We start from the raw sequence: 15523 nt of genomic DNA, 5'->3' as shown, positions 1-15523 counted from the left end.
TGGAGAAAAAACTATTGAAAGAACAGATTTCCAAATTTTATACAAGACTTGCTAACAACTTTCTAATAGTTTAATCTGTTTAAATTTTTTATTAGTTTTGATCATGGAATTTACCTTTTGGAAAAGCCTTTACCCCTTGTTTCAAAGACTTAAAAGTGCAGGAGATTAACACAGATTTGTTTGCTTAGGTTGTGTACGTGTCTGACTTCTTCAAAGTGAGAGGGTGTACATTTCAACCAAAAGAAGATTCCCATACAACCCTACATGAGACTCCAACAAATGGAAATCACTTTGGCAGCAATCATCAGCCATGAAGAATGACCCACCTCACCTGTCTTGCTCTCTGAATGGAAGCCAACTTCACAAGTCTAACTATGTAATATAAGTAAATGCCTTTAAGGGACTGCTGCTGCTCTTGGATGCTCACTTTACCTGTATATAGTAACATCTACCACAGTTATTGTGTATCTAAACTTTAAACTTCTGTTGGTTCAAGCTCTTCCTTAAAAGAAAAAAAAAAGCTATTCAAATTGTAAATTTTTATTGAAAACATGGTAACAGTTATATTACATACACTGCTGTTTGTACATGCCTTGTCGAAACAACTGTGGTTTAAATACACACCATTAAAGGAAATGATGACTTGAGATGAACTTGTTCCATAATGTGAATCTAGTACTGTTTTCAGAAGATACCCTCTGTTACAGGTAAAGGCTTGCAGCAAACACAATATCTCTCTTGATTTTTGTAATCCCTATTAAAAAGGAAAACTGTATCAATATCCAGCAGTCAAAATTTTAAGTACAGTTACAGTCATGTAATACTTTGCAGTAGAGAAAGTGTTTCAAGTCTTAATGGAAGTCACTGTACATCCATTTTCAGTTACAAAACTTGGTTAAATGGTTGGTATGCACCAAAATGCTACCTTTTAAAGTCAAACTGTCTAACATAGCAGTTACCTGGAAGGAGAGCATTGATGCTGTTTACTATGAAGTCAATACCAGAAGCTTGTATTACCAAATCATTTGCCCACACCCTGTCCTGTCCCTGGCTTTCCTTTCATATGCTTTCTAGAATTACTTCTTAGACTGTGGAAGTGAAATACATACCCTCTGCAAACTTATTTTCCAACTCCGTATTTCCAATGGCTTTTGCAGCCTGGCACATCTGCCGAAGCAATTCTTCTAGTCTTCTCATGCAACGAATTATGCTACCTGTATAGAAAGAGTGAGGGAAAACCTTGTATCCCCTGCCTCATTGCATTGCCGAATAATTCAGTTGCTTGAGCCCACTTTGAAGCAAAGCAATACTTCAATTCATCTAGAAGCCAAGGGTGAGAACAGCTGTATGTCTTAAGCTTTGCTTCTGTTTAACAGAAGATTTCTCCATCAGGCATTTCCTGTTCTTGTTTTCTTCTATTATCTCTGCAGTCTCTAACTAGTATCTAGTCAGAGGACTTTCTGGGCTGTTTAGTAATTCCTAGTGGCTTTCTTTCTTTCAAGTGTTTGTTAAGACTTCCCTCAAAAAACACACAGGTTTGGGGGCTTCACAAGTTCGCTGCTTCAAGAACCACCACATGTAGGTTTGGGGGTGGAGGATGTGTTTTGGTTTTTTTGGTTAGCCCTTGGTTCTGTAGTTGGCAGTAACAGTAAGTGACCTTACTGCTCCTGTGCCACTCAAGAGTGTGGACTATACTACGACTCAGTTACATACTTACAGTAACACATACAAGTTCAGTCTTGACACAGATCCTACACTGCAACCTAACACCCACTGTCATTTGGTACACAGTTATCTCCTCTTTTAACTTACTTCTTGGCTCGGCCCAAGTCACTGTAACAAAGCCACAAAATGACCCCAGTGCTTATGCTCTGCTAGCAGTATGCTGCTTGGTCATTTCCTCCAGCATCATCTCACCCCTACAGTCAAAATTACAATATGCAAAATAACTGTCATGGGGCAAACAGGGAATGAAGGGATTGAGATCAGGGCTGTGGAGAAGGACCTGGGCGTACTGGTGGATGAAAAGCTGGACATGAGCCAGCAATGTGCACTCACAGCCCAGAAAGCCAACTGTCTCCTGAGCTCGTTCCCCAGCAGCGTGGCCAGCAGGTCGAGGGAGGGGATTCTGCCCCTCTGCTCCGTGCTGGTGAGACCCCACCTACAGTCCTGCGTGCAGCTCTGGAGCCCTCAGCACAGGAGGGCCAAGGGCTGGAGCACCTCTCCTGTGAGGACAGGCTGAGGGAGTTGGGCTTGTTCAGCCTGGAGAAGAGAAGGCTGCGGGGAGACCTGATTACGGCCTTTCAGTACTTAAAGGGGGCCTATAGGAAAGAGGGGGAAAATTTTTTTAGCAGATATAAGGAAGAAATTCTTTACAATGAGGGTGGTGAAACACTGGAATGGGTTGCCCAGAGAGGTAGTGGATGCCCCATCCCTGGAAACATTCAAGGCCAGGTTGGATGGGGCTCTGAGCAACCTGATCTAGTTAGCGGTGCCCCTGCTCACTGCAGGTGGGTGGGTTGGACTAGATTACTTTTCTACACTTCACTGAAATACTAGCTCTATACAAAGCATAATATCTGGAGAAAAACTGTCCATATGAAAAGAACATTCTACAAAGCTGTTGGGAAAGTGAGAAGTTAAGCAAAGTAAAATAACACTTCTCTTCTGAAAAAACATTCATCTGGTACCGGTAGGTCATGTCAGCTTCTACTGTAAGAATAGGCTGTGTGAGGCAGCAGTCTGCAAAACCTATTGCAATGACATAAGGTGAAAACACCTCATACGTAATCTACTGGAGGACGAAGTACAAAGCCAAAGCAAGCAAGCAGCTCCCCTGAGCATGGCCACGCTGTGTTGTGGCAGGCCCCAGCACAGCTCTTGAAGATCCTGCTCATCTCCATTTACAAGGCCAACCCTCACAACCCTTCCAGGGAGTACTCCTTTACAGGCAGTGTGGCTGGGGTTGTTGCAGATACTCTTTTTTTTGTGAAAGAAAAAAACCCTGCATTTTTGGAATAAATTACTATTGCCTATACTTACTTTCACAAAACAAAACAGCCAGTCTGTAGTTAATCACAGGATACTTAGATCAGTTTACCATTCTTCCCTACAGCTTTTCAAAAAGCTTCTCTCATTTCTATTTCTTCCCAACTCGTTTTCATTAGCACTGCTCCAATCTGTGGCAAGCACGCTTGCTCTTGGAGCACTCAGGCTTATGCTGCAACCTGAAAAGGCAGCCATTTACTTAGCACAACTACAACCTTTCACACTACTCATAACTGCACTCACAAGGTGTTTCACTTACTTGACCATCGATGCCAAAAAAATAGCAGAACACCATCTACCTTTAGGCCTGTGAGAGTGAGAGCACACCATCGACTCAAGATTTCTGTCTAGAAAAGGTTTGCTGGTGGCTGCTAGCCTGGATGGCAGCACAAAGCTGAACATTAGTCTCTCACTCATGAAGAGCAGAGTCTTTCAGAAAGCAGTTTAATACTAAACTTCCGAGGAGGGGTGATGAAAAACTAGTTTAAAAAAAGTTATGGCTTCCAATACACTCTCCAGTGGCTGGACAGTTTTCTGCCTCCTTACTAAAACTAGTGCACAATGAGGCTGGGACTCCCTGTAATAGCAGCAACTCGTTATTGCACATTACCCAAAAGGTAAAGAGGAAAATACACCTCCTTTCAGGGCTTCAATAGCCATCATGCTGTACCTCATGGTAATGACCTCTATCAAAATTAAGACGGGAAGCACTAATACCTAAAATGAAATTTTCTACTTAGGATCAAAATAAGGACGCTGTAACTTTTGATTTGTGTTTTGTTCTTGAGGTTTGTGTTTTGCGGGTTTTTTTTTGTATTCTGGTTTTTAAGTTCTTTGAAATCACTATAGCGACTTTGGCTAACCAGGGGAAACTCCCATGGGATTTAGCAACACCACACTGCATTTAAGGTAAGCCTAACTGACAGTGGACATCTGAAGTGCTTTCCTTCCTTTTGGACAATGCACAGAAAACCAGCCTATTAAAAGTTGAGGGAAGAATCATGCCCCCCCCCCCTGCCACAAGAGCTGAACTTCTCAAAATAGGCCCATAAAATCTAATTTTGAGGGTGCTAGCACAGTTGACGAGGTCAAATCTGTCCAACTAGCCTTAGCCCAAATACGGTAAATGGAAAACATCACTGCCCTGTGTATTCTGAACAGTCCAGTGCCAACATAAAAACATAAGCCACCTACTGCTCCTCCTTTTGTGTCCCGCTTAGAGAGGGTGCCTCTACAGCAGCTGTAAGGCTCAGACACTCATTGCAATAGGAGAAATCTGCTGAATGCAGGATCAAAGACTGACATGATTCCTGTTGCTCGCAGGCAACATGGTTTAGAAAGTTCCTTGGCGTATGCATTGGATTACAGAAATGCACGAATTCCTATGTTTTAAGGGTCCCGTTTGCAACTGTGTACATGCAAACAAGAAAACAGCCTTTGAGAGAGGCAAGACAATGGTGACAATAACAACTTCAAAAAAGGATTTTGAAATATCAGTCACGGCACACAGACTTCTAAGACTGGTGCACCCATCCTACTGTTCTTCACAGCTTTCAACATAGCTGGTGAAGGATGAAATTAGGTTTTTCATTCTGGTTTGACCTTCAGGCGGATGGTTTGTCTTTTTACAAAGTATCCTACTTTCAAAATAATGAAAACTAAGTATCCTTCCTCAAGGGGCAGCTTCTGGTACTCCAATTTTAGGAACCAAGTAACCCAGGTGATAGGTTACATCTAGGCTTTTCGGATATCTGCACTGCACTGCTATGACAAACCATCCAAAGCAGAGACTTCGTTACCAACTCTCACTTCTGTCATCATTAAGACAGCAGGAGGAACCTTCAATTTACCAAGTAAATAAAACATTTAACTGTAGTGAGGACAAGCGCAAGAGCTGTACTTCTTAATGGCAAGCACTGGGAACGTGGTATTTTCCCCTTTAACTAGCAAAGGTAAGCATTACCTTTTGTGGCAATACTTAGGATTTCCGAGTTTTACAGAAAGTTTTTAAAATGTAGAGATACCCCTTTTAAAAAAATGTTCTATAGATTCTAAATTATTAGCAGTGTAACTATAAATTAACATATACAGCAAACAATTTTTCCCCCATACCTCTGAGTTAATAAATTTTGTGATCTGTTACATGGTTACTCAGAATTACCATTCTGTGCTATGGAATTACCAGCTCACGCCTCTTAACTGGTTAACATACCTTCAAAGACATCAGTCATTTTGCAGATGTGAGCGAAGTTAGCTCCATTTGCCCATGTATACACAACATCCATTAGGTTGGGTCTGAAAGAATTTAAGTAATTTTCTTCATCAATTTCCAGTTTTGCTTCTGCTGACACCTTGGCGATTCTTTTTGCACACTCCTTTAAAATAAAGTATTTTAAATTTATCATATGCTTAAACAGATCAAGTGTTTAACCAATAGAAAAGTTTGCACATTATTAGGTACCGCACACAGGATGAGGTTTCCTTTTTAGTGCAGAATTATTCAGAATTAGAAAGTAAACCAATGCTTACATTAAGTCTTCCCACACTAACAACTTACAGTGTAGTAAGCAAGCTTGTAAAAGTTTTTAAAGGCATGTTCTACATTAGCATAAAGATTTCTTGCAAGCAAGATAACCCATTATTACACACTGCAAAACCACATGCAGAGCCAGCCAAATTCGCTGATGATCCAAAATCAAGTCTTCAACGTGCGCTTACTCATATGCTTTACCCATGTTAAGATTAACCCTGAGCTCAGACAAATTTCTAAAGGGCACATTACCTGCATTTGCCGAAGAGGTCCTGCCAACTGCTCTGTCAATTTTGGCATTTCGCTGGACTGAAAAAGAAGACTTTAAATAACCTCATGCGCTCACACGCATTTGCTCTACACCAAATTAAATGCAAAAATAGAAGTTCAATGTGTGCTAGTGCCATCCTAAATTATTCCAACGACTTCTCAAACCTGTCATCAAACACTAAAATTTGCTGAATTACCCAAGTACTTGTTCCTCAAATGAAATCAGAACTGAAGTCTTTCTGTATGGTATGCCAACAGCATGAAAGAAAAGCACCTGCTTTCCGAATACTTCCAAAATTCCCTCTATTTAGCTGTTGCATAGTTCTGAACTGCCAAAATGCTTATCATTTCCTACTTAAACTGTTTCAAGCTTTTCTTTAAGAATATAACAAGCAAATGCTTTTAGTCACTTAAACATCAGTGGTTATGTATGAAAATATGGCTATTCAAATACAGCAACATTTTTATGTCCCACCTGTTTAGATCAAGTACTATTGTTGAGTAAACCACAATATTCTAACTAACAAGGGCTTACCTTGGCATCCCTTCTACTAACAAAAATTGTTCATTAGCATCTGCTGCTAATGTGCTCCTCACATTTACAATCAACCTGATCTTGCTAGCTATCTGCATTAATATTTCATATGGAAGTTTATTTTTACTGTCTCTTCCTGATAACGCTAAACTTCTATACAGCTTGTAAGTGGGAAAACAATGGCATCTGGTATTAAATGCCCATGGTTTTGCTTTTAATAACATATGGTCTGTTTTGAACAGCTCTTTTGGTATTGATTCCATGTGGTACTGCCATTTTTTCCATCAATAGGTCAAGGGCACAGTCCAACTAACATAACATGGGCATGTCTCAGAATTAAAGGTACCCTCACCCCAGAGTGTAGGAGCAGATGTTGTTAAGCCTCTTTTTTGAAATAATCATTCTACATTTTAAATTACAAGGATATGTGTGTGTGTACATGTACATAAATACAAGCACATATGCTGTGTGTCTATTAATATTGCTTCTCTGCATGAGGCGGAAACAGTTGTAGATTCATTACAAAGACTGCCAACTTTACACAATCTTTGGCACATCCTGAAGAAGGATACTTCAGCACTGAAGCTGCAATGCTTTTGGTAAGTTCAATGGGAGTTCATGTCAAACACCACAGGGAAGGATAAAAAATGTGCAATGGCTCACAGTGTTAATGACCAATTTCTGGAACTGAATTATAAACAATACTGTTGGTAGACACGAATGTCTAGAATTCATGAATTGAGGAAGTAACTCACATTCTCTTGAAATACAAAACAGCTTAGTAGTGCAGTTGCCTGCTCTGCAGATAAGTCATTGAAGAGACCATTGAACATCATTTCTGTCAGAAGTAGTTCATCAGCACTAAAATAAAGAGAAAGAGAAGGAAGCTCAGGGAAAAGACTTACTGAAATGTAATTTTTAAATGAAGTAATATGCATCTGTTTTGTGAAGCACCTGGATACAGATAAGAAACAACAGCTTCTTAATTTTTCTTATGGGAACACCAAATACTAATATATTAGCTTTTGAAGGTGGATGCTAATTATTAAGAGAACTCTTAATAAACTACAAAGAATCTCTCCTGAGCGTTCATAAAAGTTGGTATTAACAGACAGGTCATCAAGAGATTGAAAAGAACCAGAGTTAGGCAACTTATGAAAGGGACTAAAATTGGTATTGCTGCTGCTCAAAAAAGATTCAACTGGATATTTCCAAAATACTGAAAACAGGAACTAATTTCCTTCAATTTACTTGTAGAATAAAGGCTTAATCATGAATTTTAAAAGGAAGTGCATGATGTGGATACTATTTGGATAAAACATCAAATTGTTGATAAGACTACACCTTTTAATTTTGGAGTTTATCAGACAAATGCTTAGGATGGGGATTTTTTTTTACAAAGAAGAGTATAACTCATCAGCAAACAGTTCCTGAAAGTCAGGAAGCTGACAAACTCTGATTCAGCTTCCCCATTAGCTATCAAATTTTGCAGGGGAAAAAAGTTGTTAGATATTGAGTAACTATAGGTAGCATCTTTCGAACTATCTGTAAGGCAAGGGGTATGGCATCACTGTAACTTTTAAAAATACACAATTCTACCAAAATCTGAGTTACACTCTGAAGTATTAAAGTCTGATCCATCAGTTTCCGTGGAATCTTTACAATATGTTTCAATATATATGTACCTGCTAAATGTGTTACCGTAAAATGCATCAATTCCATAGATTTGTTCCAACAGCCCTAAGGAATCAATTAAGCTGTATTCCAAACTTGCCAGTGACTTGGTAATTGCTGACAATCACCGTTACACCCTTATTAGTGAGTGACTCTGTATTAAGAGTCCTGGGAAGTGGAACCCTAGAAACTGAAACCATCCCCTCACGTACTGTCCAATATTAAATGAAAACACACACTATTGCCTAAGCCATGTAAGAAAATAGCCATTGTTTTGGCATTTTCATGTCTGCACTTTACTTTTAAAATCTACTGAATTTTGTCCTTAAGTCGCTATCTTTACTGCTTCAATCAGTATATTCCCTTTACGACACAGATTGCACAGTCTCCGAAGAATCTTTCTTCTGAAGGTCTCAGAACTCTGAAGAACAAGCATGACATACCGATTTCAGTGAGGACAGTAAAGTGTGTATTCATGCCAATAACCACTTTGCACAGTAACCAATTACCTGCTGATTTCACAAGCGACCCGTCCTTTCATCTCAATAACATCTGAAGACGTGGCAAACCCCAGCCTTCTCAAAACACGCTTGCGGCATTTGAGTTCATCCATTTGTAAGACCGTTCTGGCTTTTTTCAGTTCTCGCTTTGCTGCTTTAATATCCATAGCAATCTGGGGGGTCAGAAGGAGAGAAATTACATGTTGCTGATTTAACACACGCAACTGTTTTAAAGACATAGTTTAATTTACATAAAGGCCTCAGAACAACAGTATATTGACATACTAGTTGACACTGACTCATCTAACTCTACTAAGAGGAAAGTTTAAAACAAATTAAAAAAAAAAAAAAAAAAAGAAATCGGCTCCATTTACCCATAGGAAACTATGGCAAGTTTGGGAAGTTAAGCTATTTACCAGGAGCAGGAAAAAAACCCAACCAGCCCACATCAAAAAACCACAGAAGAAATCTTTGGTTGAGAAATGAGCATTCATCTTCTGAGAGCTGTACTAAGTCTCAGCTAACTAATGATTCCCAAAAGCATTATTTCCTGCTATTAGAGCTTCTCCAGTGTCTTGCAGTTTATCACAGTCACTGTCAACATCCTGACAGTGGGGTGTACAGTGCTGACACCCACGCAGAAGTCTGCTTGGTCCATCAGGTCTTAGGTACATGCAACTTTGTGATACCCATACCAGAACTCCTCACTTCTGCAAAGTGACTCCTGGAGAACCTGTTTTCCAGAGCAGCACAGAAACACAAGAGCTGTTTTTGTGCGCAAGCAGTGTCGGTCTAGCAGGGTACAACTCTATACAAAATAAGTAAGTGTATTGCTTCCAGGCTGGGAGTCAGCTCAGGAAGCAGCAGCACAATGACTGGTACGGTACATTCCCTGGGCTAATAAGCCCCATCCATTCAACCTAACTCTGCACAAGCATACTAAAAAAAATCAGTTTCAATTATCTGTGAAGACTTTGCCTACACTGTATTGTGCTATCCCTATTCAGCAAAAGACTCTAGTGGCACTTCTGTGACCTTCTAATCCCTGATGACTTTTTCTGAAGAGTCTTCTGTTCAGATGTACTTCCCATCTGTATCAATCAAGGGCATACCACCAACTCAGCCAGTTTGTTAGTGAGATTCAATAATTCTACTGTATTTAAAAAGGATTATTTAGGCTTAGCAAATAAAAAGCAAGCAAGAAAGGAACTACTGCTGTCTCTCTCTTCAGGTAAATATAGACATAATGTTTTGTTTTATATTTTTACCTGTGCTTTTTTTTCACAAAGTTTGTATACGGTTTCCAAGTTGGGATCATTGTGAAGTGGATGTGAATACATCCTATGCTCAAATGCCTCTACTTTTTGGATTACTTTTTTCAGTCCTTGATCTTTGATGCCCATGTCATCAATAGGGTCTAGTAATGGTACTCCATCAGGAAATCGCTTCTGTACTTCCTAAAAAGGGAAAAAAAAGGTAAGATAGTAACAATAAATTAAACTAAACTTTTACATATCAGCTGGTACAATTATAGGTAGTGTAAGATTGTTAGGTGATGTTTCAGCAGTTTTCAAAATCAGTTTAAAATGACCGTTGACAAGGAGAAACCATTGACATACATCACGGCTTCCAACCCCCTTAAAGAACAAGGCTGAAGATGTGACACAAATTTTAGAACAAGTTGTCTTGAGTTCGAGAGTACCTCATTAATCACAGCCTAGTGGAACTTACTTGTATAGATTTTAACACACTTTGCCTGTTGTCAATAGGCCTCAGGTCTTTCGGTATGTAAAGTCGGACACTGCTGATAGCTGAGAGAAGATGTACCAAAACAGGAACAACCTATCAAAAAGAGTACAGTAACTGATAAATCAGTAAAAAAAAATATTTATTATTACTGTTCCATAGCAAAACTTTACAAAGGAAAGGGAAAACTGAGTACACAAGGACACTGCAGTGGGTAAAGGAGTATCAGGAAGCAGGAAAATGTGAGTAATGAGATCAAGTTTTAATAAAGAAGAAAAGTTTGTCCAAAAGGGAAAATTCTGTATTCAGTTAAATATGGAGAGAGGCTACAAGTGGGGGGAAAAAAAATTTTCAGTTTTTCTATTACTTTGCGTCTTGTCACTGGAATAACTCTTATGACCCAAACCAGACAAATTATTGTCCTATACTTAACTAGGAATGCTAACAATAGAGAACATCAAATTGGCAAATCCACATTCGTAAGTATCAAAACCGTGATGACGCCATGAAGAATCAATACAGTATCTCAAGCTTTAAATGGACTTTGTGAAAAAAACCATGAAAAACCCATGCATTAACTGTCTCTGATCTGAAAATTGTTAAGTGTTTGTCTTGATATAGGGTTTCAAATTGAAAATTTGAAATAACACAAATGCTTTTACTAAAAATTTCAGTTTGATTTTTGAAAGATGAAGGGTCTGAAAAAAAGAAAGAAAAAAATAATTCTTTTCCCAGAGACAGAAGAGACTGCTAAGGAAAGTGTCTGCCAAACAGCATTGCTAAAATTACTCAAGGATTATAAAAAATTCAACTAAATTCTCAAATCTAGTAGAACAAATGCACATTTCCCACAAAAGCCTGCACAAGTATCCAAGAAAAAAAACACTTTACAGACACTTGTTTATCTGCAGATTTTATCACATATGTAGGTCATTTTCATAACTTTGTTTACATTACTGCTATTGTCTTTTATCTCCTGATTTGAAATATGTAACACAACAGTACCTATGTTTCAAAGCACTTCTATGGTAACACATTCACTCAGTATTTTTTTACAATTGAAAGTTTCCTGTTCAGTGAAATCAGCAATTGTTTAAGAAAGCAGAGTTAGGTGTACAGCTCCTTTCTCAATGCATCGACCCCTCTTTTACCACAGTTTGCAAGTGCTTTGGAAATAGAATCTCTGAGAACATTTGTAAGAAAGTGTTGAGAATAAACATGTATAACAAACCTGCATCTCTCCTTTCTCATCAGGTCGCGCTGGCTTTGCAGCCTCAGTAGCAGAATTTTTCAAACTCTCTTTGCTGCAGTGCAGTAGCACTTCAACTACATACAATGGGTCCAATTCACCAGAATTTGGCTGTTGAGGGCATAGAAAAAACAGGTCCATAACATTTATTTTAAAATACCAACAAGAATGGAAGGAAAAAGCATGATTTTATTCAATATTAAACATGAAATGAGCTACTGCTCTTCACAGTGTATCAGCTCAGTGATGCAGTACATTCTAAAAACTACTGAATCAGTTTTGATTGAAAGATTCCTCCTCACACAGAAAAACACACTTGAAAAAATGACCCCTTCCCCATATTCCCTTGCCAGTGTAGCCTAAAGTCTACTTGCAGCTTTAAGTGCTCCTGCCTTCTCTTCTAGACATAGCTCTTTCAAAGTAAGCCAACATCTTCTGTAACTGCAATGCAAAGTATTTGCATCATGCTGAACTTTGCCCCTTTTTAAAAAAAAGAAACAAAATTTGGGGTATGTCTTTCATTTGCAGGTTTGCAAGTTCAAGTTTTTCCCCGCAATAAAGACCACAGAAATAAAGACCACAAAACAGCTTGTATCTGCAGCAAACAGGAAGCTGCATCTTGCAGGCCACATCTTCATACACCCCAAACTGCACATGTATCTTCTGACACTCATTTAAAGAACACAAACATGCAGATATGGTGGTTAAAGACTACTGTTCACAAAGCCATAACCTTTATTATACACTGTTTAAAAAAAACCCCTGACATTAGTTATTTGACTGGGTCAATATGCATTAAGGTTGCTCAAATACACCCCTACTGTAAGCAAATATTTTTATGACTTTGGATAGAACTAAGTTATAGGCCTAACACTAAAGGCAGGCATGATCTTTTAAAAAGCTTCTCTGCTTCCAAACACAAAAGAGAGAGAGAGAGAGTTTAATATACAAGGATTATAATCATTAAATGAAGAAGACCAAATTGCAGCATCTCAAATTTTAGTATCAACAACTGTTAACAGACAAAAATTTGATGTCTAGAATGAGGGATCCGATGACACTATGGACTATAAACAGCACAACAATAAAACCAGAATACTGCTGGCACAGTCTAGTGGAAATAAAATTTCTTACTCAAAAATATTTGGGTTTTTTGTGAATTCCAAAGCAAACAGTTACTTTATTGCCTACTACATTATACAACATATAGCAAGCAACACTGCTTGAAATAAAATTATTCTGTCGACTGTAATTCAGGATAAAGTGCTATTTGCATTCACAATTTTGTGGAACACTGCATCATGAAATTATGCTGGAAAAAACATCTAAATATTATTAACAATGAACCTAACTGACAATGACTCATGGTTTTGCTTTCACATTGCAACGAACAAAGAGAATTACTCAGTGAGATACAGACATACCGTAACCCTAAACATCAATCTTAATTGCATATATTTCTCACTGGAAAAAGCACTTCATTAGAAACTATGATACAGTGAAGAAAGATTTACAACTAAAGAAAAACCAGTAATTTAGACTGAATTCAACATCATATCTAAAAGCAAATCCAAAGAACTGTCACAGCTTAGAGGTGGATGAAGGTTTAAAGACATGGCATAATAGGGATATATTTCCAATAGGAACTAAGTATACTACTACATTAAACAGAAATGGGGAAATGCATCTGTATCCCAGGACAAAAATGCATTGAATAGACACATTAAAACGGGTAAATAACAGCTTCTTCAGGTCATTTGTTTTGCCTCTGCTCATAGAAACTAGTCTTTCCATACCGATTTTAAAAGCTACATAGCTTTAAGTCTGTTCCATAATTTTCAGCACCTATTGTCATTCTTTCCACAGAACTCAGAAGGAACAATTCAACCCAGCTGCTAGAATGAAAAAAAGTGCTGCCAGAGCCAGAGCCATCTTCTACAGAATGGTAATTTCAAAGCTAACATTCAAACTTAAAGGCTTTATACAACAGTGAGAGAGGCCGTATAGGGAAGGCAAATATATATGTGGATAAAATATGGCACAGATAGAAGAAATGCCTCCAGTGACACAGAAGTTGGCAATTTCACACAGAAGGCTGGGGTGAGGGGGAAATCTGTTTTACTGCTCATGTGGCTCTATGAAAAAAGCAGTCTAGAAGAGAAAGTTTAAGCAATAGCACTAACAGTCCAGTTCTCCAACTTGAAAAAGAAAGAAATGTGACTTTCAAAAGAAAGATGGAAAACCAAAACAAAGTATCTTTTAATAAGTTCTGTATGCACACATTTTCCTCATTTCCTCTTTAATGAACACACATTAGAGAAGTACCAAAAGGTGCCACAATGTGCAGGCGCCATCAGAACTTGACAACTTCTCATCTAGACCTAGGAATTAATGCCAATGCTCTTCTGCCAAAATTACAGCAAAAATGCTACCACAGAAAAATACGCTTTAAACTTAGGTTTTAATTTAGCCAGCAGAGTATCCTGTCAAAACATTTCTGAAAGGGAGACCAAAACATCATCTCTGGGGAGACCAACTATAAAAATGGATTTTTGGAAGGAAAAACAAGTCTGGCTTCTATTGCATCACTGCCCTCTGTATTTTCTTCCACATTTCCCTGAATTCATTTCTATTGTTTTGCTCTCTTTGTATTTTAACTTCCCAACCCTCAACTCTACAGCAACATCTCAGAGGACAAGCAATCCCATGTCTCATGCGCCAGCTTAGGACTCAAGACACAATTCCCCGGTTTAAGATAACCTTCTACACAGCCAAATGTCAGTCTCCTCATGCTCTCAACCCTCACTCACAGCTTCTATAGATATTTCTGAGAGTAGATAACATAGTATCTTTCCCACAAATGATTTCAAGTAGTGCTGTTGGGGATGTAACAGACACAAACTAAATAGTTTGAAAGATTTGTAGGGCCAAGTGCAACTTCGAACTACTTATCCTAGAACCCAGCAGCATTTCCTGCCTAAACATGCCAAAAGTTAAAAAATTAACCCAGGACTCGGGGTTTGTCCCACCTTCCCTAGGTTTTTTTTCTTTATACTTTCACTTCAGGAAGGCCTGAGCTTTTTGTAAATTTGGGCTGAAAGGAAAATTGTTTTGCCTTTGAAAACTACAAAGAAAATAAAGTTTTCTCTTATTTTCAGAAAAAGCAGTAAGCTATATATTTTTCTAAGGAGAAAATGTATATTTTACCTTAACATTCGATTTCTTAGAGAAATTAACAACCACTCCCCATCCAAAGTCATCACCTTCATTCTTCACCTGAAAATAATACAAGATGTTATAACATAACCCATGTATAATCACATCCTAGCAAGCATATATTTTTTTTATTTCTGATATTTACAACTGCAGTCATGGTCTATTATTCATCATGAAAACAATGTTTCTTTTAATTCATTGTTAAACCTTTAACAAAGAAACGTAACAGAAGTTAAAACTGTTGTTCAGTGCAATGCACGTAGTTTTTCAAGATGGTAAACTGGCAGAAACAAATGAACCCTGCAAATTTCACAGAAATAAAACTGAAATAAAAGAAAAACCGAATTACCTTTACCAGTCTTCCTGGCTGTAGAAAGGGCAAGCAATACTTTGGTTTGTGAATATATTCTTCAATCTCTTTACCCAGTTTTGCAAGCTGCTGTCGGATTTTGTAGTATATGACCACATTTTCTTCATTGGGAATTGTTATTTTGTTGTATTGTCCTTCCAAATTATTCACTCCTGTAATAAAAAGTAAAATCTCATGGAAATGAGTAACTTCACAGATTTAGAAATCAATATTTCATTTTCAGATCTACGTAACTAGTATTTTGTTACTATTTTTGGCATTTGTTTTCTATTTACAATAATCCATTCTCTGGAAAACTAAGTATCTGTAAATGTGTCTGTTAAATTTAATTTATGGGAAGTTAAATACTAATACTAAAAATTATTAAAAAAAAAAAACAAGCTTG

General features: G+C 38.0%; 2 protein-coding genes across 2 annotated transcripts in view; one reads left to right on the top strand and one right to left on the bottom strand.

Annotated features, from left to right (window-relative positions):
• PLPP1 (phospholipid phosphatase 1) overlaps positions 1-439 on the top strand; it is a 39873-nt gene extending 39434 nt beyond the window's left edge. The window contains exon 6 of the mRNA XM_009648278.2: positions 189-439. Coding sequence (XP_009646573.1) covers positions 189-314 — 126 coding nt within the window. The 3' untranslated portion in view covers positions 315-439. The remainder of the gene's footprint in view (positions 1-188) is intronic.
• A 135-nt stretch (positions 440-574) lies between these two features.
• The window catches only part of MTREX (Mtr4 exosome RNA helicase), a 44055-nt gene continuing 29106 nt past the window's right edge, over positions 575-15523 (bottom strand). Inside the window, exons 17-27 of the mRNA XM_009648257.2 lie at positions 15118-15290; positions 14760-14828; positions 11535-11663; positions 10289-10399; positions 9826-10014; positions 8567-8730; positions 7139-7244; positions 5831-5887; positions 5261-5423; positions 1110-1214; positions 575-754 (exon numbers count right to left, since the gene is read on the bottom strand). Coding sequence (XP_009646552.1) covers positions 702-754; positions 1110-1214; positions 5261-5423; positions 5831-5887; positions 7139-7244; positions 8567-8730; positions 9826-10014; positions 10289-10399; positions 11535-11663; positions 14760-14828; positions 15118-15290 — 1319 coding nt within the window. The 3' untranslated portion in view covers positions 575-701. The remainder of the gene's footprint in view (positions 755-1109; positions 1215-5260; positions 5424-5830; positions 5888-7138; positions 7245-8566; positions 8731-9825; positions 10015-10288; positions 10400-11534; positions 11664-14759; positions 14829-15117; positions 15291-15523) is intronic.

The sequence above is a fragment of the Egretta garzetta genome, unplaced genomic scaffold, assembly GCF_000687185.1.
Source record: "Egretta garzetta isolate BGI_Z169 unplaced genomic scaffold, ASM68718v1 scaffold471, whole genome shotgun sequence".
Lineage (NCBI taxonomy): Eukaryota > Metazoa > Chordata > Aves > Pelecaniformes > Ardeidae > Egretta > Egretta garzetta.
This window is presented reverse-complemented; position numbering and strand designations above follow the sequence as displayed.